This window comes from Anabrus simplex, chromosome 1 (assembly GCF_040414725.1).
Source record: "Anabrus simplex isolate iqAnaSimp1 chromosome 1, ASM4041472v1, whole genome shotgun sequence".
NCBI classification, from domain to species: domain Eukaryota; kingdom Metazoa; phylum Arthropoda; class Insecta; order Orthoptera; family Tettigoniidae; genus Anabrus; species Anabrus simplex.
This window is the reverse complement of record NC_090265.1, coordinates 344,264,722-344,291,286: the sequence shown is the minus strand read 5'-3', so window position 1 is coordinate 344,291,286 and position 26,565 is coordinate 344,264,722. Positions and strand designations below refer to the sequence as shown.

General features: G+C 39.0%; 1 protein-coding gene across 2 annotated transcripts in view; it reads right to left on the bottom strand.

The window, feature by feature from the left end:
* The window catches only part of Sms (spermine synthase), a 185,143-nt gene that overhangs the window by 25,704 nt on the left and 132,874 nt on the right, over positions 1–26,565 (bottom strand). For both annotated transcript variants that reach the window (XM_067134867.2, XM_067134868.2), the window contains exon 8: positions 23,632–23,823. In XM_067134867.2, coding sequence (XP_066990968.2) covers positions 23,632–23,823 — 192 coding nt within the window. The remainder of the gene's footprint in view (positions 1–23,631; positions 23,824–26,565) is intronic.

Here is a 26,565-nt window from a genome sequence, read left to right as displayed (position 1 = left end):
GAGAGTGGAATATTGTTCATCCACAAAACCATAGCATGCAACATACACTAGTGTCCAAAGTGGGATTCGAAACCACTATCTCCTGAATGCAAACTCACAGCTATGTGATCCTAATAGTGTGGCTAACGCACTTGGTATTAAAAGAGAATGGGTAGCATATAAGGATATTATAATAGAAATGGCAAGTGAATGTATTTGAAAATTGTGTAAAGATAGGGAAAAGTACACAAGTTTCAGAAATGATACAGTAAGGCGACTAGAAAATATAAAATGAAGGTGTATCAAAAAGGCTTCAAATAAGAAAACATGCAGAGGGAACAGAACACTCATTAAGGAAAGAACAGCTTTTAGTCAATTTCAAGCAGAAATTATGAAAGAACTTGGAAAATAATCAGGGAGGACAATGTCAAGTAGCAGGGAATCTTTCTGGACATTAATTACAGTGATGACTTTAGAAATGAACAGAAAAGGGAAATTAATACTATTCTGGATAAATCATGTGAACTCATTGCAAATTAAAGGCATTTAAAAAAAATATCTAATCAATATAAAAGGAAATCTTTCTGATTAAGTTTGAATCACAGAATGAACTGAGATAAGAATGATGGTAATGAAATCAAATAATAATAATAATAATAATAATAATAATAATAATAATAATAATAATAATAATAATAATAATAATAATAATAATTGCACCAGTTGGTACACCTATACGCCGCACATTTGAATTTTCCACCTTAAAGTACTCCTCTACACCTGAAACTCTGAACTTTAAAACTGAATTAATTCAACCGTTTATCTGAAGATGTCACTGTGTTAATTTCAAATTGTTTTTGTTTACTAATTATCAAGAAGTGTGGACATTCTCTCACAGATGTCTCTACCAAAAACTATGATCATGCACCCTGGTGTGAAATGAAGGAACTTTTGTTTTAGACATTTTGTATTCATAAGTTGTTGTCTTTACTAAATTTCGTTCTTTCGTTGGTGGGTTGGCAATATTAATCCTTTCTTTCCGCCTGTTTTGAATTTACCCAATCAGTAATTTCTGTAATTAATTTCCCTCCAATCACAGGTTTCTTCTTCATTTTTGACTTGTAACTTTTAGCCGACCAATAAACGCATGTGGGTGTGTCTTAATTATTCATGAAAGGTCTCGAATCTTCCACAAGGGTATAAAAGCTGCTGATTTTCTGGTCTCTTGGCCACTCGTACAACATCTAGCTTCGTGTATGGAAGAATAGCAGGAGGCGGGAAGCGCCTCTTTCATCAGTCAGCAGCTCTTCAAAATGGTAATGGCCGTTTAACATCTTTAATTTCTTGCTAGCTCAGCAGTTTAATCTTCGGGGAAGGTCCGAAACCGTTTTGATGTAACCTATACCATTTCGATGTAAAATTTTCATTTTACTTTAACTGTAAATTGGGGATAGAGAGTGCCTTACCCTCTTGAGCTCCCCTTCATTTTGATCTGAGGTGACTACGTTTTCATAACCGATTTTCTTCTGTTTCCTAATGTATTAAAATTTTCTTATACGAGTCACCTCCCTAGTGTGGGAATAGCCCCTGTTAAATCGGCCTAGCACCACTTAGGTTTTAACAAGTTTTCATGTAGGAGTGCAAGTACTCGCCTCGATTCATCTTTGTATTTTGGGCCATTAACTTAACCCGTTTTGTTTTCCTTCCTGCAAAGGCCCAGTAGATTGGGTACGAGATACCCCTCTTTATATTTGTAAGTTCTGTCTTGATGGCAGTTAATTGTAAAGTCTGGCATTGCCTTTAATAGGCTTGAAAGATTGAGAGCGGGTCAGCTCTTTCTGGTATTTTGAAAGGTGCCTCTAGGAGGCTTCACATTACTAGGTGGGAGCAAGTGCTCCACGGAATTAGGGGTTTTCTGTCCTTTGGTATTTTGTGGTTGTGAGCTGAGAGCTCAAGGATTGCAAAACTTGGGGCTCGTAGCCCAGAACTTGTTAATACCCGAAACTTGGGTTTTCGTTTGTAAAATTATACCTTGTACCTGATTATTGGATAGCTGTTGATCATTCTTGTTTAAAAAAAACTTTTTTTGAATTCTATGTAAAAATTGTTAAGTTTTGAAAATATAACCTTTATTGAAATTTTAATTCATCTTTCGGCCTTGTAGTTAGACCCATTCCAGCCCGCACCTTCTTTCACCTCTGCTGTTCCACAGATACCTCGGAATAATAATAATAATAATAATAATAATAATAATAATAATAATAATAATAATAATAATAATAATAATAATAATAATAATAATGTTGTTGTTGTTGTTGTTGTTGTTGAATCATCAGTCCATAGACTGGTTTGATGCAGCTCTCCATGCCACCCTATCCTGTGCTAACCTTTTCATTTCTACGTAACTATTGCATCCTACATCTGCTCTAATCTGTTTGTCATATTCATACCTTGGTCTACCCCTACCGTTCTTGCCACCTACACTTCCTTCAAAAACCAACTGAACAAGTCCTGGGTGTCTTAAGATGTGTCCTATCATTCTATCTCTTCTTCTCGTCAAATTTAGCCAAATCGATCTCCTCTCACCAATTCGATTCAGTATCTCTTCATTCGTGATTCGATCTATCCATCTCACCTTCAGCATTCTTCTGTAACACCACATTTCAAAAGCTTCTATTCTCTTTCTTTCTGAGCTAGTTATCGTCCATGTTTCACTTCCATACAATGCCACGCTCCACACAAAAGTCTTCAAAAACATCTTTCTAATTCCGATATCAATGTTTGAAGTGAGCAAATTTCTTTTCTTAAGAAAGCTCTTCCTTGCTTGTGCTAGTCTGCATTTTATGTCCTCCTTACTTCTGCCATCGTTGGTTATTTTACTACCCAAGTAACAATATTCATCTACATCCTTTAAGATTTTGTTTCCTAATCTAATATTTCCTACATCACCTGCCTTCGTTCGACTGCACTCCATTACTCTTGTTTTGGACTTATTTATTTTCATCTTGTACTCCTTACCTAAGACTTCATCCATACCATTCAGCAACTTCTCGAGATCTTCTGCAGTCTCAGATAAAATAACAATATCATCGGCAAATCTCAAGGTTTTGATTTCCTCTCCTTGGACTGTGATTCCCTTTCCAAATTTCTCTTTGATTTCCTTTACTGCCTGTTCTATGTAAACATTGAAAAGGAGAGGGGACAAACTGCACCCTTGCCTCACTCCTTTCTGGATTGCTGCTTCTTTTTCAAAGCCCTCGATTCTTATCACTGCAGACTGATTTTTATACAGGTTGTAGATAATTCTTCGTTCTCGGTATCTGATCCCTATCATCTTCAGAATCATAAATAGCCTGGTCCAATCAACATTATCGAATGCCTTTTCTAGATCTACGAATGCCATGTACGTGGGCTTGTCCTTCTTGATTCGATCCTCTAAGATTAGACGTAAACTCAGGATTGCTTCACGTGTTCCTACATTTCTTCTGAAGTCAAATTGATCTTCCCCCAACTCAGCTTCAACTTGTTTTTCCATTCTTCTGTAAATAATACGTGTTAAAATTTTGCAGGCATGAGATACTAAACTAATAGTGCGGTAGTTTTCACACCTGTCAGCACCGGCTTTCTTGGGAATAATAATAATAATAATAATAATAATAATAATAATAATAATAATAATAATAATGCCATTTCTAGAAATGATGGCATACAGCTAAAGGTCATAAAGGAGCTTGATGCATATCAAACCACTTCCTTCAATGAGTTTTAAAAGGGACTAGGACTGTTTTAAGTCATAAAGGGGGTGACTCAATAACCAAAATTGGAGAAGAGTGAAAATTTACTCAATTCTGTGGCAGATCATCAAATGTGTATATAATAAAATGCTTAGAAAAACTGCTGAACTCAGTTCCAACCAAAATGGTTTCATATCCTGTCCAGGGACTTTCATTAATACATCTATTATAAATGATTGCATGGAAGACATTCAAATTAAGAAGAAATATTGCTGTGTCGTGTTTCTTGATATTTCTAAGGCTTTTGACACCATACCACATGAGCACATAGAGCAAATACTCAGCACCATTCCTATATGATCTAAACTTAGGACACTCGTCAGAAATCTTTTGACATAATTCAACCAGCATGCAGACAAAATAAGATGGCGCATAGTGAAGTACACCTGTGAAGTCACTCTGTGTTAATCTAGCCAAATCCTCATTTATAGATTCATTTAGTTCTCGGGAGTAATCAAAACAGTTTAATGAGTGTACCATTCAGAGGGTACAAAATTCAATATGACTCTTAAGGCCGTGAAAAATAAGGTTTCATTGCTTGAAAATCGGATGAAAGAATTTCAAGCTCGCCTTGACCAAGCAAATATGGCTGCTAACAGTACTACCAACTCCCACAACATGCACCAGAATCTCCGTTCGGACTTCACAGATTTCCAAGCCAATTGGATCTGAATTGTTTTCCATAAAGGAGGAGTTAGACTCATTGCAGTGAACAGTGAAAGAGAAGGAGGAAAAACTGGACCAAGCGGAGCAATATTCCAGGTGAAATTGCCTTCTCATCCACGGTATCAGTGAGTGTCCAGAGGAAGATGCAGCAGCTAAGGTACTCAATATAAAGCAGAAGCTAAACATAGAGCTTACCATGGACAGCATACAGGAACTGCTGCTGATGTTGTAACAGGGAAGAGGCCGATAACAGTGAAATTTACTCGCTATCATCAACGTAATGCGGTCTAGCAGGCTAAATGTGCCCTCAAAGGGGTGGAACTCCTGGTCACAGAGTCTCTCAGTGTCATTAGGAAAGGAATGCTCAACAAGGCGCGTGAGCTGATGGGAAGACGGGCCTGGTCACAGGATGGTCGAACAGTGGGACAATGTTGAGAAGAAACACTATTTAAACACACCCGTGGAGCTGGACATACTCCTCAACTGGCTAGATGCAAACAACAAAAGAAAGTGACAGCTTAAGTTTGTATTATAGTGTCTTATTTTTGAGTGTGAATGTGATTAAGTGCATGAAAATCTGGCGCAATATTGGAGGAGAGAGGAGATTCAAAGGTAATAAGCACGTATTCTATTTTGTATTCTGCTTTGTGTGATAAGTACCATTACAGCCAAGACCAGAGACACCCCACTGCTAGACCTCATTAGTTATAGTATTTCAGGTCAACTCACGATCATTGAACTGCATTCACTCAAATTTCTCAATCACTACCTGCTCACCACAAGGAACTAACAGTTCTGCTTGAAAACAGCAATGTACACATAGCTTGTGAAAGTGAAAGGTGGTTAAGCGCAACTATTCCTAATAGCATGGTACACATAACGAGCTATAATATTTACAGGCATGACCGAATAGATAAAAGAGGTGAAGGATTATAGCCTTGTTCTGTTGTTGTTGTTTGAGTCATCAGTCCATAGACTGGTTTGATGCAGCTCTCCATGCCACCCTATCCTGTGCTAACCTTTTCATTTCTACGTAGCTATTGCATCCTACATCTGCTCTAATCTGTTTGTCATATTCATACCTTGGTCTACCCCTACCGTTCTTGCCACCTACACTTCCTTCAAAAACCAACTGAACAAGTCCTGGGTGTCTTAAGATGTGTCCTATCATTCTATCTCTTCTTCTCGTCAAATTTAGCCAAATCGATCTCCTCTCACCAATTCGATTCAGTATCTCTTCATTCGTGATTCGATCTATCCATCTCACCTTCAGCATTCTTCTGTAACACCACATTTCAAAAGCTTCTATTCTCTTTCTTTCTGAGCTAGTTATCGTCCATGTTTCACTTCCATACAATGCTACGCTCCACACAAAAGTCTTCAAAAACATCTTTCTAATTCCGATATCAATGTTTGAAGTGAGCAAATTTCTTTTCTTAAGAAAGCTCTTCCTTGCTTGTGCTAGTCTGCATTTTATGTCCTCCTTACTTCTGCCATCGTTGGTTATTTTACTACCCAAATAACAATATTCATCTACTTCCTTTAAGACTTCGTTTCCTAATCTAATATTCCCTACATCACCTGCCTTCGTTCGACTGCACTCCATTACTTTTGTTTTGGACTTATTTATTTTCATCTTGTACTCCTTACCTAAGACTTCATCCATACCATTCAGCAACTTCTCAAGATCTTCTGCAGTCTCAGATAAAATAACAATATCATCGGCAAATCTCAAGGTTTTGATTTCCTCTCCTTGGACTGTGATTCCCTTTCCAAATTTCTCTTTGATTTCCTTTACTGCCTGTTCTATGTAAACATTGAAAAGGAGAGGGGACAAACTGCAGCCTTGGCTCACTCCTTTCTGAATTGCTGCTTCTTTTTCAAAGCCCTCGATTCTTATCACTGCAGACTGATTTTTATACAGGTTGTAGATAATTCTTCGTTCTCGGTATCTGATCCCTATCATCTTCAGAATCATAAATAGCCTGGTCCAATCAACATTATCGAATGCCTTTTCTAGATCTACGAATGCCATGTACGTGGGCTTGTCCTTCTTGATTCGATCCTCTAAGATCAGACGTAAAGTCAGGATTGCTTCACGTGTTCCTACATTTCTTCTGAAGCCAAATTGATCTTCCCCCAACTCAGCTTCAACTTGTTTTTCCATTCTTCTGTAAATAATACGTGTTAAAATTTTGCAGGCATGAGATACTAAACTAATAGTGCGGTAGTTTTCACACCTGTTAGCACCGGCTTTCTTGGGAATAGGTATAACAACATTCTGCTGAAAATCGGATGGGACTTCTCCTGTCTCATACATCTTGCACACTAAACGAAATAACCTTACCATGCTGGTTTCTCCTAAGGCAGTCAGTAATTCAGCGGGAATATCATCAATTCCAGGTGCCTTGTTCCTATTTAGGTCACTCACAGCTCTGTCAAACTCTGACCTCAAAATTGGGTCTCCCATTTCATCAGCATCAACAGCCTCTTCATGTTCCAAAACGAAATTATCTACATCGTTACCTTGATACAACTGTTGGATATGCTCCTGCCATCTTTCTGCTTTGTCTTCTTTCCCTAGAAGTGGCTTTCCATCTGAGCTCTTAATATTCATGCACCTAGATTTTCTTTCTCCAAAGGTTTCCTTGATTTTCCTGTATGCAGCATCTACCTTTCCCAGGACCATACAGCCTTCGACATCCTTGCACTTTTCCTTCAGCCATTCTTCCTTAGCTACCTTGCACTTTCTATCCACTTCATTCTTTAATCGCCTGTATTCTTTTCTGCCCTCTTCATTTCTAGCATTCTTGTATTTTCGTCGTTCATCAATCAGGTCTAGTATCTCCTCAGTTATCCACTGATTATTAGTTGATCTTTTCTTCCTTCCTAACATTTCTTCAGCAGCCCTACTGACTTCATTTTTCATGACTCTCCACTCTTCCTCTACTGTGTTTCCTTCGGCCTTTTCATTTAGTCCTTGTGCAACATGTTCCTTGAAACAATCCATCACACTCTTTTCTTTCAACTTGTCTAGATCCCATCTTTTTGCATTCTTTCCTTTCTTCAATTTCTTCAATTTCAGATGGCATTTCATGACCAACAAGTTGTGGTCAGAGTCCACGTCTGCTCCTGGGAAAGTTTTGCAATCCAACACCTGGTTTCTGAATCTCTGCCTAATCATAATGAAGTCTATTTGATACCTTCCAGTGTCTCCAGGTCTCGTCCACGTATACAGCCGTCGTTTGTGGTGTTTGAACCAAGTATTGGCGAGGACTAAATTATGGTCAGTGCAGAATTCAACCAGCCGACTTCCTCTTTCGTTTCTTTGTCCCAATCCAAATTCTCCTACTGTGCTACCTTCTCTTCCTTGGCCTACCACTGCGTTCCAGTCTCCCATCACAATTAGATTCTCGTCACCTTTGACATATTGTATTAAATCTTCTATCTCCTCATATATTCTTTCAATTTCTTCATCATCCGCTGAACTAGTAGGCATATAGACCTGCACTATTGTGGTGGGCATTGGTTTGGTGTCTATCTTGGCGACAATAATTCTTTCACTATGCTGGTCGTAGTAGCTTATCCGCTGCCCTATTTTCTTATTCATTATCAAACCAACTCCTGCATTACCCCTGTTTGATTTCGTGTTGATAATTCGGTAGTCGCCTGACCAAAAATCCTGTTCTTCCTGCCAACGTACTTCACTTATACCAACTACATCTAACTTTAGCCTATCCATCTCCCTTTTCAGATTCTCTAACCTACCACAACGATTCAAACTTCTAACATTCCACGCTCCGACTCGCAGAATGTCAGTATCCATCTTCCTGATGATCGCCCCCTCTCGTGTAGTCCCCACCCGGAGATCCGAATGGGGGACTAGTTTACCTCCGGAATATTTTACCCGGGAGGAAGCCATCATCAGTACATCATTCATACAGAGAGAGCTGCATGTCCTCGGGAGGTGGTTACGGCTGTAGTTTCCCGTTGCTTTCAGCCGTGTAGCAGTATCAACACAGCTAAGCCATGTTGAGTATTATTACAAGGCCGTATCAGTCAATCATCTAGACTGCCGCCCTTGCAACTACCGAAAGGCTGCTACCCCCCTTTCGATGAACCATTCGTTAGTCTGGTCTCTCAACAGATACCCATCCGATATGGTTGCACCTGCGGCTCGGCTATCTGCATCATTGGGACACGCAAGCCTCCCCACCGCGGCAAGGTCACATGGTTCGCAGAGGAGGCCTTGTTCTGTATAGGTGATATAAGTAAAATTGTATGCATATCTGCCCACTGTGCTGATCCGAGACATGAGTTCATTTTGGTTGAGATCACTGTGACAACAGTTGAAGTCCTAACAGTTGTTGTTTATCGACCCCCACAGGTAGGTCACCTCTCAGACATTGAAGACATTCGACACAGACTATCACCTGCATATGAACATATTTTATTATTTTGAGACTTCAATACTAATTTACTTGAACAGGCTGGAGATACAAAACAATTGTTAAGTATTTTCCATACAAGTGATATGACTATACTTACATTAAAACTGACAAACCATACCTCATATTCACATACACTAATCAAACTGATGATCACTAATAACCCACAGAAAATAGTTATCACATGGTCAGATCCCTACTCCCAGCATAATTGTCTTACTCGATCAAAGTACCAAGTATAAAACTAGATACATCCCAGTCCTTCGGATGACGTAAAAAACATAAACGATATTGGTAAGATAGTTGAAACTTTTAGTTCACCTATACTTGGACTGCTTGATAAGCATGCACCGAAGCGCACAGCCAAAGTCCCCTGACCTCCTCCTTCATGGCTGACAGATGACATGAAACGAGTGATGTCTCACTGTGATGCGTTTCATCAGCTCTACAGATGTACACTTGCTTCAGCGTGCTTGAACAATATTGGACACTTTGGAATAGAATTGAAGTAGTAATCCAAAATAAGAAATTTTCTTTTTACCAACACCTGGCTGGAAACTTGCACTTGTAAACAACTTGATTCCATTGGTATTGGGAAAGCTTTGCCTCAGCCAGGTAATCCAGACATCTCTCTGGAAAGATTAAATGCTCATTTTTTCTTAAATAAAAATTAAACTTGAAATGCAAACAATATCTCAGACTATAAATTTTCTTCTGAACCAACCACCGCCAATTAGGCCATTCTTCGAATTTTGCAAAGTCACAGTGACCGACGTGAAACACGAGCTTTTATCAATTACATCATCTGCTATAGGACCTGATATTTGTAATAAAAAAGCATCATTGACACTCCTGTCATTATTCATATATACAGTATCTGCCTCGCAAGTGGCCTCTTTTCAACAATGTGGAAAAATGCCATTATAAAACCTGTTTGCATACTTTTGTCTCTCTCTAAGCCTCTTGAACGCATAGTACACATGCAATTAACAGACTGCTTAAATAAATACTCACTATTTGACCCTTTACAGTCGGGTTTCAAAAAGAGGCACAGTACGGCCACTGCCCTACGACGCGATATGTACTATGGACAAAAGACAGGTGATGTTACTTGCACTCCTTGATTTTAGCATCTCCTTTGACAGAGTAAATATAGAAATACTGGTTGCTAAATTGAAATCACTTCACCTCAGACAGAGAGCTTTAGGATTCTTTCTATCATATCTTACCATACAAAAACAATGTGTAATTCTTCAGAATAGGTCACCTGAGTGGGTAATGAAATATTCGGGAGTGCCACAGGGCCCAGTACTTGGCCCACTTCTCTTTCTTGTTAACTATATTAATGATATATCGACATGGCTAAAACACTGTAAATACCACTATTATGCTGATGATCTACAAATCTACTATCACTCCAATATTTCTGACATCAATCAAGCAATAGGTTATATGAACTCTGACTTAATTAGTATCAGTTCATACGCTCATGAAAACTATATTTTAATTAATCCATCAAAATCTAAAGCTATTATTGTTGGGCAGGTGAAACAAATCAGTGCGGTAAAAAACAAAAACTTCTTACACTCACTTTATCTGGTAAAATGATTCCGTATGAAAGCTCAGTAAGAAATCTTGGTATAATTATAAATGAGAGTCTTAACTGGGGAGAGAATATTACCAATGTCTGTAGCAAAGTGTATGCCTCCCCTCATCCACTAAAATGTCCTCAAAATATGCTGCCAATAAACATGAGAATTAGGCTTATACATACTATTACCCTCGCTATATTTTTCTACTGTGATATAGTACTAATTAATGCCACAAGATAACAACTAAACTGATTGATTGTATTTGTAATGGCGGTTGAGTAAGATGTAATCCACGGAGTACTCCCGTAGGTACGTTGTTTATGGCTGAAATACCGTGAACTCACAAGATGTTTTTTTGATTGTTGGGTGAAGTGAGTGCCAACTTTTCATAAGATGATAAGTGGCACCATGAACGATAAGGCAATTATTTTGCGTAATGGGTTGACGAATATATTTACTTAATTATTCTATGATAAATTTGTGTGGCAGCATTTCTTTTAGTGGATATTCTTGTATTATGGCATGGGCAGGACATTATTCAGGGTCCCAAGCACTGTGGTGTCTCTAACTTGTTTGAAGAATGAGTTGCAAATCAACCAACCACCTGAACAACGAAACCCATGTGGACCAGAGGTCTGGTAGATCAATGCGAGGGTTGTTGCAAGTCATTCAAACTTTCCATAAGATGATACGTAACTTACTGATTACGACTGGTCATCCAAGTCATTCAAACTTTCCATAAGATGATACGTAACTTACTGATTACGACTGGTGTAATGTGGCAGTGTTTGAAATCTAAGCCAATGTTTGAGGAGTGGCACCATGAATGATAAGGCAATTATTTCGCATAGTGGAACAAGAATATACCGTCGCTCCGGAAGAACAACGTCGCGACTGCACAATTTGATCAAAGAGAGTTACGTGGTCATCTGGGTTCAGAAATACCTAGCGCACACGTGTGAATATCGTTCAAACTGTAGTTATGCTCTAGGCCGCTAGTGGGCAACTGCGTTGTTGTAGAAATGTTAGCTGTTTGGGACCATGCTTCAGAGCAATATCGCCGCATGTCTCAGTGCTGTCTTTGACTTCGTGAGTGATCCTTCCTGTCCATTGGAACAATGACGTAAGTGTGATTCCTGATCGAAACTTCATTGGCAGTTGATCTTCGAATTTGAAATTCTTGACTAAATATGTTTTCAATGACACATAAAATTCCATAAGAGTATCTTCAATGTGTATTCTAGTTCTGGAACACCTGCATCCATCGCAGTCCCAGTGCGACAACGGAAGTGTGCTTGATGTCAATGTTCATCTAACAAATTGAAAACGTTCCGTCTAAGTGTTCTTTTCACCGTTGTTGAACTCCACAGTCCATTCAATTGTACGACACAACTGTTCTTGATGCCAAACCAGGTGATATTGTTACACTGAGTACCAAAATTAAAGTAACACTCTCTAAGCTCCATAATAGCTGTGATGATAGTTCAGATGTGTTTTCGTCAGGCTCAAGTGACAATTACAAACCATCTAGTAATGAGAAATTGTCAAGTTCTGATTCATTGTCCAACAACACCGAAATACCTGAGAGTCAACAATTGTTGAGCGAGAGAAGCCTCACTGAAAATTCTCCAACAAAGAAAGGCAAAAAAAGAGTGCGAAATGTTAATAAGTGGCGCAAAGTTAAGGCAAAATTTCGGAGAAACTCAGACAAAATGTATACATCTAGAATGGGGAAAATCGTTGAGGCTCGTAAGATGCGTGCTGCTTGTGGAGATAGATGTATCCTGTCTTGTTCAAAGAAGTTGTCGGAAGACTACAGAAACCAGCTGTTCAGTAGTTACTGGGGCCTAGGTTCGTTGCAACGATGAGACTTTTCGAATTCGTGCATAGAATAACTTGTTCTGAAATATAGGTGCATATCTGCCCGAGAACCTAGAAAGTTGAATTGCGCTTTCTATGTAATGAATATTGACCAGAAAGTTTGTGTATGCAAAACATTTTTGATAAACACTTTGGGAATAACTGAAAGGACAATTCGTACTGTGATCGCAGGCAAATTCACTGGGACTGGCATGGCACCTGAAGACAGAAGAGGAAAGCATGACAACCGTAATAAGATCGAAGAAGAAATTTAAACTCAGTTAGGACCCACATAAATTCAATACCACGAATTGAGAGCCATTATGTAAGAAGTGCTTCCTCAACAGAATTTATAGATGGTGGATTGTCTATCGCAGAAATGCACCGACATTATAGCAGTCTTCCGCTAATAAGCCAGCTGCGAATTATAATACCTATCTGCGCATATTCAATACTGAATTTAATATAGGATTCTTCGTGCCAAAGAAAGATCAATGTGAGGGATATAAAAATGCAGTAGATGAAGAAAAGTCAAATCTGCAATTAAAGTATAAAGAACATCTGGAACAAAAAGAACTGAGTAGAACAGTGAAAACCGCAGACAAAGAAAAGGCCAAAAGTGGAGAAATACAATTAGTGGTTTATGATTTACAAGCCGTCTTACCAGTGCCAATGGGACAAACATCGACCTTTTCTACAAATCGCGACTCAACTGTTACAATTTCACAGTAAGTGTCGTCAATGTGTATTGTATGAGTTGCACTAATTTTTAAATCCATTTTGCCTGTCTTTCTAGTGACTGTATTTTTTGTTGTTGTAGGTAACCGAAATTGGATGTGACAAAAGCCTTTGCTTCTTTTAGCATGAGAGACTCGGAAACAGAGGCATGACTGAAATAGGAACTTGCGTGTTTCGATATCTTGACGAGTTGTCAAGTACCATGCCTGGGACAAATGTTGTATTTTACTCTGATAACTGTGGAGGTCAGCATGAAGAAAGCAACATTTTCTTCACTATAGAGTTATGTCAATTTTCAGAAATAATAATAAAAATTCTCCTATAGGAGAAAGCATGTAGAGTGAAATTGTCTATTTCTTTTTCAGATACATCATAACACTGTATTTGTATGCAGTTGCACGGCTTAACATTCAGTCTATTTCCCATAAATACGAGGGCTATTTTTTTTTTCAAGGTCACGAAATGAAACAGCAGTACAAATTTGACACTTTTCTATTAGTAACACTTACTGATACATCACAGCTATTTTTCAACATAGTCACCTCGCAGATTGAGACATTTGTCGTAGCGTGGTACCAACTTGTCAATGCCCTCTTGATAGAACGTTGCCGCCTGTAACCATCTTTGTACGCCGGTCTGCAGCGCCTCGTCGGTGTCAAAACGCTGTCCTCCTAGCCAGCGTTTCATGTGAGCAAAGAGGTGAAAATCTGATGGAGCCAGGTCCAGACTGTATGCTGGGTGATCGAAAACGTCCCACTGCAAACGCTGCAGGAGGTTCGTGGTGGCAGCTGCAGTGTGCGGCCGAGCATTGTCATGGAGGAGGACAATGCCTGATGACAACATCCCTCTCCGCTTATTCTGAATTGCCCGTCGTAGACGTTGAATAGTCGCACAGTATGCGGCTGCAGTGATGATGGAACCACGTTCCATGAATTCCACCAACAGAACTCCTTTCCGGTCCCAGAACACAGTAGCCATACACTTTCTGTTGGAGAATGTTCGCTTGAATTTCTTTGGCTTACTCGGGGAGTGCGAATGCATCCACTGTTTGGATTGCTCTATTGTTTCTTCCGTTTCAAAATGAACCCATGTCTCGTCCCCTGTGACAATTTTGTTAAAAAAATCCGGTCCTTCAGCATGGTAGCGCTGGAGAAACGCTAAAGCGGCGCCCATTCGCTGTGTTTTGTGACGGTCAGACAGCATCTTCGAAACCCATCTCGCACAAAGTTTGCGATACTGAAGTGTCTCACTCACAATTGTGTAGAGAGCTGACCTGGAAATTTCAGGAAACGAAGCACTCAACACAGAAATTGTGAACCGACGATTTTCTTGAATTGCCTGATCCACACGCTGAACAAGATCATCGGTTGATACACGCTTCCTTCCCTGGCCGCCTGCATCATGGACGTCTGTACGCCCTGCTGTAAAGTTCCTGCACCATTGTAGCACTTTGCTGTCGCTCATGCACGTTTCACCATACACACGACTTATTCGGCGATGAATTTCGGCTGCATTGCACCCCTCAGCCTGAAGAAATCGAATTACACCACGCAATTCACACTTGGCGGGCGAATCGATCGTTGTAGCCATGTTTACGAGCGCGCTGCACGTTCACTACTGACGGGACTGAGGTGAGGCGCATAACGGTCATTTCAGAGACGTTGCGCAACACATCTGCGCAGCGCTTCATCATATATTTGCGGGCGTTTGACTGTCGCGACCGATCGGACCTTGAAAAAAAAAAATAGCCCTTGTATTTGATTCGTGGTCACACACAAAACGAGGGGGATGCAGTTCATAGCATTATTGAGAGCTCTTTGAAGAAAGCGAAGAAGTCTGGATCTATTTATATGCCTGATCAATACGTATCAATCATCAGAACTTAAAAAAAAGCGCTTCTACGTGTTAGAGAAATGAGTTTTGCTGAAAATAAAATTAGAGATTTACGTAGCTTGGTTGACAGCAACATCATTCCTCATTTTTATAAGGGTTTTTATGACTCTCTTATCCACTAAATGTTTTGAAGATAACTTTTCTTTATGCTGTACTTCAGAATGCATTTATTCATGGATTTTTTCAACATGTATTTCTCACAGCATTTCTTTTAACTTCTGTCTGTGAAAGCTTTGTGGTGCAACGCCATACAAGGTGCTTAAATGTACAAATTATAGTATGATCATCCATTTCTATCAGTAGGAATCTTTTGGCAGAATGTTCCATGCCACGATGTGATTGTATTTCTCTGACTTGTTGCTTCATTGGTTGAGAAGCTCATTACATGACAGTTTTGTTTTCTTATTACTTTCAGTGTTTATAGTTTGTATTTCATTTATCCTGTTTCGTTAGCAGAATGGTACCAATTATACCTATTATTCTATGATAATACTCGTAGAAACATCGGAATCCATACAGGATACCACTTTGATATTTGGACTACAATTTTGTGCATTATTAATTTCCAAAAAAATAAACAGCTTTCTTTATTTGTCAACAAGTAGGGCCTATGTATAAACTGTTCATTAAAGAATGTTTTGGAATGTAATTTTTGAAATGTGGGGTCTTTTTCTTCCTGATACTACTGACAAAATTCTTTACATATTGATCACAGTTTCAGAAGAACAATGATGCATTTGTCAAAAAGGTGTCATTTTGAGCGAAAATAAGGTAATTATTTTGAAAACATTTTTGTATCTTATAGTGCACTTGTATATGTTACAATTTTCCCTAGTTACAATTTCCTACAAAACTAATTTTTTGCGTAATTGAATCTTAACGAAAGATAAATCGGTTTTTCGCGTCTCCTGTACAATAGCAAATATGTTGGTAGATGGTCCGCCTAGTCAATACTATTTATTATTTACCTTTCACCTTAACATCTAGTACATGTTTCGAGAACATTTATGCATTCTCTTCCTCAGCTAGTGGATTAAAATTCAGTATACAATAAAACCTGATAAAATAGGGGGTCCCCATTAAAAATTCAAAACTAAGACCATTACAATGTAACATTTAAAAAATTTGGATGGTAAAAAACATGGAATTAAAATTCCATCTTGTCATGTACAATTAAAAACACAATATAGTAATGTCTGATTAAAGATTGAGTACAGCATCTTAATGGTGATATGAGTTCACAGCATCCTTGATCTTGCAATGCTATCTTGCGAAGTTCAAATAAAGTTGAGTTAAGAATAAATAAAATTGCATTAAAACTTGAAGTCCTGCCGATATCCGCCGTTAATAGGTGTTAAAATAATGTCTATATGAATTAAAATATTGAACACAGCGTCGTACATTGATGTGAGTTTACAGTGTCCTTGGAGTTGTAATACTATCTTGCGAAGTTCAATTGGATTTGTTGATCGGTAAGTTTTCCCTAGAGTATCTAGAATGTCTTTGTGCAGTGACATGCTCTTTATACCGTACCAACACACTTCTACCCAACTGTCCGACATATTTTTTTCACAATGAAGTATTTATTTATTTTCCACCTAGTCGATACAATGATTGCCTAAGGCAATTTTTATTGGTCAAAAGTGGTACATGTTTCGTATATTATCAACATCTTCAGCCACATAACACAGTTTAGATGAAAAATATAAAATTGACAAAGTAATGCTTTAGAGGAAGTGTCCTTGAAATTAACATAAGATTGACAAGATTAAAACAAACAAATAACTCAAGAGAAAATATATAAATTATTTCTACAATAGAAAGCAGTCATCAAGGAAACACTTGTACAATATTCCATAGAGAAATTGTCCTAATAAATATTCTTTTCTTAATAATCCATGAAAAAAGATCAATTTATAAATTAAAAATTATACATTTTATAAGTAATTATCGAAATGAAGAAATCCTGATATCACAGTGCGGCTCTTATTATTAATGTAGATGAAAATATAACTAATTCCTAGTTGTCAAATCTTATTAAGCCTGCTTTCCTTTGGAACAGTAACTCCTGTCATTCTTTCACAGTTTTGCGCCGGGTGTAATATTGATGATGCGTTCTTCCTTGTTCTTGCACCTGAGGAGGAGGAGGAGGAGCGGGGGATATAGGTGTGTCAAGAACTTCCTTGCTGTCACCTATAGCTTCAACTGAGGAGGAACAAGTTGTAGGGCTATCTGTAGGTGGAGAAATTCCAATTCTTTTTTCTTGATCCTTCTCAAGCATTTTCAAATATACTAGAATTTGATAATATAATGGATTCTTATATTCTACAGCCTCATTAAGGTTATCATTTTTCTTTACAAGTTGGTCTAGATGAATGTACAGGTCTTCATATGTGTTCATTAAGCTGCCCTTTTTTAACTTTTTTATGATGGTCAGGTCTTGTTCTATGTTTGTAAATTTATGACCTGTGGCAGTCATGTGTGATCCCATTGCTGAGAATCTTCTATGTTTTTCAGCATTCACATGTTCCAAATATCTAACTTTAAAATTGCGGCCAGATTGTCCTATGTATGTGTTCTTACATTCAAAGCATGTGAGTTTATATATACCGGAATCAAAAAATTTATCTTTTTCCGAGAGATTTATTGTATCATGGTTGAAAATACTATGTTTCATGTTGTTATTGGTGGAAAATGCAATTTTGAAATTTTTTCTTTTAAATAAATTTGTTATTACATGAATGTTTGGATTATTATATGTGAACTTGATATATTTTTCAGTTTTACTAGGTTCGACTGCTAATTTAGATTGTTGCTTCTCCGAAAATTTATTAATTATTTTATCAATCATGTTATTGTTGAAACCATTCAAGAGGGCTTGTTGTCGGATAAACAACAGTTCTTTATTCCTTTCAGATTTGGATAAAGGAATACTAAACGCTCTGTTAATGTAACTATAATATGCTGATCTTTTCTGTGCCTCAGGGTGTAACGAGTTGTTCTTGATAGTGGTCAGTGTGAAAGTGGATTTTCTGTGTATTTTGAAAGAAAATCCTTTTTCTTCTCTTGTTGTGACTATGTCCAGAAAATTCAGTGATTTTTTCAACTTCTTCTTCTAAAGTGAATTTTATATTGGAATCCAAATTATTCAATATATTTAAAACTTTATTGCTATCGGTGAGTCTGTTATCTATTATAGCGTAAACATCGTCCACATAACGTGTCCAAAAATCCAAACCCTCTATTTGATTAATAATTTTCGTGTGTTCCAAATAGTCTAAGTATATATTAGCCAATATTCCTGATGCTGGGGCTCCCATTGAAAGTCCTTTTTGTTGGTAAATTTTATTATTAAACGTAAAATAATTTTGATTTAACACGAATTTTAAAACATTAATAAAATCTTCAATTTCTGGTATGCTTACTAATTTGTTCTTCGTTAAATTCTTCTTAATGATTCTGATAGTGTCTTCTATTGGAATGTTTGTATACATGTTGGTTATGTCAAACGAACATGTCGTGTGAGATGATCCAAGTTTAAAATCTTTAACTAGATTGCAAAAATCCACTGAGTTTTTGATAGGTGTTTTACAATGAAATACGTATTTACTTGATAAGAAATTATGTATAAATCTAGAAGTTTTATAAATGGGGCTATTTTTGAAATTTATGATAGGTCTAATCGGTTCTCCCTGTTTATGTAATTTCGGTAGTGCTCTTGCAGTCGGGAGTCTAGGGTTCATATTTATTAATGTTTGCACATCATGTTCATTAAACAAGAAAGACGTGCTTTTTAATAAAGAACTGTTGTTTATCCGACAACAAGCCCTCTTGAATGGTTTCAACAATAACATGATTGATAAAATAATTAATAAATTTTCGGAGAAGCAACAATCTAAATTAGCAGTCGAACCTAGTAAAACTGAAAAATATATCAAGTTCACATATAATAATCCAAACATTCATGTAATAACAAATTTATTTAAAAGAAAAAATTTCAAAATTGCATTTTCCACCAATAACAACATGAAACATAGTATTTTCAACCATGATACAATAAATCTCTCGGAAAAAGATAAATTTTTTGATTCCGGTATATATAAACTCACATGCTTTGAATGTAAGAACACATACATAGGACAATCTGGCCGCAATTTTAAAGTTAGATATTTGGAACATGTGAATGCTGAAAAACATAGAAGATTCTCAGCAATGGGATCACACATGACTGCCACAGGTCATAAATTTACAAACATAGAACAAGACCTGACCATCATAAAAAAGTTAAAAAAGGGCAGCTTAATGAACACATATGAAGACCTGTACATTCATCTAGACCAACTTGTAAAGAAAAATGATAACCTTAATGAGGCTGTAGAATATAAGAATCCATTATATTATCAAATTCTAGTATATTTGAAAATGCTTGAGAAGGATCAAGAAAAAAGAATTGGAATTTCTCCACCTACAGATAGCCCTACAACTTGTTCCTCCTCAGTTGAAGCTATAGGTGACAGCAAGGAAGTTCTTGACACACCTATATCCCCCGCTCCTCCTCCTCCTCCTCCTCAGGTGCAAGAACAAGGAAGAACGCATCATCAATATTACACCCGGCGCAAAACTGTGAAAGAATGACAGGAGTTACTGTTCCAAAGGAAAGCAGGCTTAATAAGATTTGACAACTAGGAATTAGTTATATTTTCATCTACATTAATAATAAGAGCCGCACTGTGATATCAGGATTTCTTCATTTCGATAATTACTTATAAAATGTATAATTTTTAATTTATAAATTGATCTTTTTTCATGGATTATTAAGAAAAGAATATTTATTAGGACAATTTCTCTATGGAATATTGTACAAGTGTTTCCTTGACGACTGCTTTCTATTGTAGAAATAATTTATATATTTTCTCTTGAGTTATTTGTTTGTTTTAATCTTGTCAATCTTATGTTAATTTCAAGGACACTTCCTCTAAAGCATTACTTTGTCAATTTTATATTTTTCATCTAAACTGTGTTATGTGGCTGAAGATGCTGATAATATACGAAACATGTACCACTTTTGACCAATAAAAATTGCCTTAGGCAATCATTGTATCGACTAGGTGGAAAATAAATAAATACTTCATTGTGAATCTATTGAAGTGCAATACGGACCATGAAGCTGATTTTATGTAATATTTTTTTCCGCAATCTGCATAGGAACTGTGGCCCCTGATCAGGGAAACAAGTAAGGGCCGAGAAGAATAATAATAACGTTATTTGCTTTACATCCCACTAACTACTTTCAAGGTCTCCGGAGACGCCGAGGTGCCGGAATTTAGTCCCGCAGGAGTTCTTTTACGTACCAGTAAATCTACCAGCACGAGGCTGTCGTATTTGAGCACCTTCAAATACCACCGGACTGAGCCAGGATCGAACCTGCCAAGTTGGGGTTAGAAGGCCAGCGCCTTAACCGTCTGAGCCACTCAACCTGGCTGGGAGGGAGGGGGGGGGGGGGGCGAGAAGGAGAGGTCTGTTGGCACTGTCACCACCATCCCCTTTCTTAACGTTCAATGTGGCCATCGAATGGAGTAATGACAGCTTGATCGCCAACAGGTGGTTTGGGAACATGCTGCGAAAGGTCACGATATTGGGCGGAACCAACCATAGCCAGGCTAGACTTCACCGAAGAACACACAGAGAGGGAGCCCAACCACCCCTACATGCTGCAAACAGCTTTGGGAGATACAATTACCACCCTGAGTGAGGCGCCTATTCAACCTGACACTGGCCCAGCACTGCCAACGCCTATGATTTTGGGCTGTCATCGCTGCCATCATGGACAAGGTCATCACGGGATCAGACGCCATACAGGCATACAAGGCAACGGTCTATGAGAGACGACGTAGCTGCGGTTCGGTTGGAACACAACTCAGAGTAGTGAAACCAATTTTTCCCAGTGAAGAGGTGATAGCCGCCAACAGCGAGGTGAAGGTAGTGACAGCATGGCTGGAGGGACACGCACAAGAAAACAGCATGCTCATGCAACCCATATCGATGACCACCAAACAAGGACTCTACTTGGCCAGGCACCCCACCACACAGCAGTATGAATGCTGCAGTTGAATTCAGACTACAACTACTTTGACCAGTTGCTCAACTGCCAAGAACCCAAGGAAAGACTACCTGTAGTAAACACAGTATATTGTCTGCTTCCCATCCGAACCACCTACCCCTACTCTTCAGCAAATAACGACCACCGGCAACTGCCTCCAGAATAACAAGGCACCTGGGGAAGATGGCATCATTGAGGATGTCCTTAAAGCAGGCAGAACATCGATCGCAGAGGTCATGCACTGGATCTTGGTTGACTGCTGGAAGAGTGGCAGGATACCCGAGGACTGGAAGACAGTTCTACCTACAAAGTCCTGTCTAAGATTCTACAGAACAATGTGGAGAGCCAGTGTGGTCACACGATCTGTGAATATCAGGGCGGATTTCGGCGAGGACGGTCCTGCACCGAGCAGATCTTCAACCTGAAAACTATTCTCTAATTATAACATGCGAGGGGTGTGAACATCACTTCAAAAAGGCTTATGACACTATTGACCGCCCCACACTCTTCTCAGTGTTGCGAGAACGAGAAGTGGATTACAACACACATACCCTCATCGAACAGACTCTCGCAGACACCTTCTGCAAAGTAAAATTCGAAGGAGAACTGACTCGGAGTTTCAAGATCATAACTGGTGAAAAACAAGGAGATGGCCTCTCCCCTATTCTCTTCAATCTGGTGCTCGAAAAAGTCATAAAGATCTGGGAACTTACACTGAACAACTCAGAATCAAACCGGTTACCACTGGAGAGCAATATCACGACCTGGCCTTCGCAGATGATATTGTGATCCTAATCAACAACTCTAAGGATGCTGCAGTTGCTGTTCAATCCATACACGAGACAGTGGTGAAGACAGGACTATAAATATCATACAAAAAAAGACCAAGTACTTCGAAAGTATGCGCTCTGGTAAAGCCCCTTTGATGACCATGTATGGAAAGATTGGAAAAGTCAATCGATTCTGATATCTTGGTGAATGGGTCCACCCCAATGATAGAGACGGAACCTAGATCTTAAAGACAGATGTGCCAAACTCAACGAAGCAAACCAACTGTTGCAAAAAAGTTACAAGAGTGCTCCCGGATGGAATCTACCAACTGAAAGTAAACTCTGAACTGTACCAACAGTTGGCAACAGCTAACACTAGCATGCGACATAGGCAGCTGAAGTTTTACTAAGATCTTCTCATTCATCAAAAGTTACAAGACTGGAAGGATGTAGCTCACTTCACAAAGGCTTATGACTCCATTGACCACCACACACTCTTCTCATTGCTGCGAGAACGAGAAGAGGATTACAACATACGCACCCTTATTGAACCGACTCTCACAGACACCTCCTCCAATGTAAAATTCGGAGGAGAACTCTCTCAGAGTTTCAAGATTACAAGAGTGATCTTGAGTAGGTTAGTATGTGCAGAGCTTTAGTTGGAAAATATGAACTGCTGGTATTCACCTACCATTTCAATATTTTCCACATCGTTTCATAGGTGTGAGGTTCTGCTTTCAATTTTTCTTTTCCCATACCGTTGACTGATGACAAAAGGGGGAGGAGATTGTCTGGTTTTCCTCTTCATTTTTGTCTTCTTGTACTGTCTGTAAGCTGTAATTATTTTACTTGAATATTAAATTGATCACACAATACCTTCCATCTCCATATAATGCATCTAAGACTTCTGGCCATTCAGATGGATACAGCACATTTAATAACAGGTTGTCTGGGACTGTAGACACAAAATCTGGACCAATAACTGAGAAGAATCTGAATATTTATCAACAGTACCGGAGAGAGTACTGGAGCATACCACATCCTAACATGTATGGAAACTTCTGATATTCCTTTAGCAATTTTTCTCAACTACCAGTACTGACTACTGGTGAGTAGCAGCCCAACTAAACCCTTCAATATGCTAAAGGACTGACTTTTCTTAAGAAATGTACAAGAGCAAATTTACAAGACATAGTTCACTAGCAGCCTTGGCCTAGTCAATATTGGTTGAGTATTCATAATCAAATTCTGAGTGTGTCTCATCAGGAAGCAAACTGTATACTAGACTAGCTCCATAGAACTGTCAATGATGATAAAAATGCTGCTATTTTGTTTTACGTCGCACCGACACAGATAGGTGTTATGGCGACAATGGGACGGGAAAGGCCTAGGAATGGGAAGGAAGCGGCCGTGGCCTTAATTAAGGTACAGCCCCAACATTTGATTGGGGTGAAAATGGGAAACCACGGAAAACCATCTACAGAGCTGTCGACAGTGGGATTTGAACCCACCCTCTTCCGATGCAAGCTCACAGCCACGCGCCTCTAACCGCACGGCCAACTCGCCCGGTCGATAAAAATGTTGCAACAAGAGAGAGAGAAAGATAGACAATGACTTTATATTCTTATAGTAAAAGTCCATACTTCTTTTAATACAATAAATAACACAGTGAGTTGCTTTACATACAGCTCGACATCTTGTGAGATTGTTGATATCGTGACCATAACTAACTACCATTATACGGTATTAAATCTGTGAAAATTTGGTTAACACCAAAGTTGTCATACTCACGTGAGTCATGTATTTTCCTGTTGGCTTCAAAACTGAGAATGACAAATCCAAAATAAGTCTTATGAAATCCCAGATCTCTCCCTGAGGCGAAGCAGACAGCGGAATATCAGTCAAATCTCCAAACACATAATCAAATTTGCGACCATCCTCTATCATCTTCTTTAAGGTCTTCACACAATCATCAACAATTATCTGTAAGAACAAGATTTTTAATGAATAAAGTGAATGTTTCAAAATATATATATATATATATATATATATATATATAGAAGATGAGAACATCAAAAGGAAAACACAATAAAAATAAAAAATCCAGCCAGTATGGGAAGAGGGAGAAATAGAAAATACACAAAAAATTCTCCACAATTTCATACACTGCCATCTTCAAATACGAGGCATGTTTTTTAAGTAAGGGCCATTTGAAAATAACTACACAACGAAAGACAATTATCAAACACCACGTTTATTTGCAGATTCGACATAGTTTACTCTATTTTTCAACATAGCGGCCAAGTTATCATATCTTACAACTAAGTTTTGAATACCCTCTTCACAGAAACTTGCCGCCTGCTCCGATAACATCAGGAAAGGCGTTTGAGAGAGCTGTTATTATGAAGCGTCTGTCCTCACGAATCTTTATTTCAACTGAAGGCACCAAATCGTCTGTGATCATTGATGGGCGATCAGAGCGGGCCTCATCAGAGACGGCACATTCTCACAGCCACCTTTGAAGTCTCATACCCACTTAGGCACTTTGCCTTCTCACATAACATTAGCACCGAACACTTTGCAAATCGGTCGGTGAATGTCTGCCGCAGACATGTTCCTTGCCAACAAAAAATGCTTCACTGACCGAACCTCGTACGGGGCAGGCGAGTTGATAATCTTGAACATTTGAGCAAGCATTAAACAGAACCATACAGGTTAGCAACAGAGTTGCAACTAAGCACCATTGTTCCTGAGCCATGCCGGCACACAACGCTTGCACTCGTTGCGATGCGCACACGAACTACTAGGGTCTACAAGGAAAAGGCCCTTACTTAAGAAACACGCCTCGTAGATTGGCTCTATCCTCATCAATCCCAGCTCTTATACACCCATTTCTTCTCAGCCCCCGACTAGCTCGTTTCTGCTTTCCAGTTTGTTAGGAGGGCAGGCTTGAATGCTTACAGGGGGACCATTTTGACAGATCTTCATTCTTCATGTGGAAAGTGTTAGACAAGAAGGAAGCCCTCTTTCTGTGAAAAAAGTAAGAACTCTCAAAAGATTGGAAATGATATACATTGAAACGAATCTGTTTGAAAAAAGAGTAGATAATGCTAAAAAAGGTTAGCGTCTTTAACTTTAAACTCCATATTTGCGAAGAAGAATGAGATAAGAGAGCAAAATGATACATGCGTTAGTTCAAGGAAAAAAAAAAAAACCGAGAGAGAATCTACATTTGCTAAACTGAAGAATGTCCCCTTCATTTGGTACAAGCAAGTGAGGACTCCCAATATCCCTATAGATGGAACCATATTACGAACAAAAGCCGAGGAGATAGATGCAAGATGGAACTATGATAATTTTGTTGCATCAAAGGGATGGATTGCTCGATTTAAAGAGTGACATGGGCTAGTCTTCAAGAAGGTTTCCGGAGAAAGTGCTTCTATTGACATGGAAGGTAAGGAGCTGTGGTTTGAGAGACTGCCCTCGCTGCTGGAGGGGTATGAGCTGCACGACATATATAAAGCAGACAAAAGCAGGCCAGACCCCTTTACTATGTCCTTCTGAGCAGAACACTGGCACTGAAGGGTAAATCTTACCATGGGGGGGAGGTGGGAAGTTTGAAAGGTCAAGTAACCATTCTGCTGTGCGTCAACTGTGATGGCAGTGATTTTTTTTTTTTTTTGCTAGGGGCTTTACGTCGCACCGACACAGATAGGTCTTATGGCGACGATGGGATAGGAAAGGCCTAGGAGTTGGAAGGAAGCGGCCGTGGCCTTAATTAAGGTACAGCCCCAGCATTTGCCTGGTGTGAAAATGGGAAACCACGGAAAACCATTTTCAGGGCTGCCGATAGTGGGATTCGAACCTACTATCTCCCGGATGCAAGCTCACAGCCGCGTGCCTCTACGCGCACGGCCAACTCGCCCGGTGATTCAAACTTCTAACGTTCCATGTTCCGACTCGCAAAATATCAGTATCCATCTTCCTGATGATCACCCCCTCTCGTGTAGTCCCCACCCGGAGATCCGAATTGGGGACTAGCTTACCTCCGGAATATTTTACCCGGGAGGAAGCCATCATCAGTACAGCATTCATACAGAGAGAGCTGCATGTCCTCGGGAGTTAGTTACGGCTGTAATTTCCTGATGCTTTCAGCCATGTAGCAGTATCAACACAGCTAAGCCATGTTGAGTATTATTACAAGGCCATATCAGTCAATCATCCACACTGCCACCCTTGCAACTTCCAAAAAGCTGCTACCCCCCCTTTCGTTGAACCATGCCTTAGTCTGGTCTCTCAACAGATACCCATCCGATATGGTTGCACCTGCGGCTCGGCTATCTGCTTCATTGGGACACGCAAGCCTCCCTACCGCGGCAAGGTCACATGGTTCGCAGAAGAGGTGCATTCCAGTATAAAATAAAATGAACATTTGTTTTTAGATTCAACAACAGCACAATTATTCTAGGCCTCATTGAAAACTTAACAAAAATATTACAAACACAACTACTAAAAAATGGAAAAATCTTTGTATTGGTGCCTTCTTCCATCCTTCCAAAAAACCGACCATTGACCTCTGTTCTCTATAGCAAGTAGCAACCGAGCATGCTGATTACGGTCCATCAGCTGTGAGCCGTCTTCATGTTCATGATTACAATTTATATGTCCATGGTTAAGTTATTATCTATTTTTCCATAAATTGATGACACAATTCAGGGATAGTGA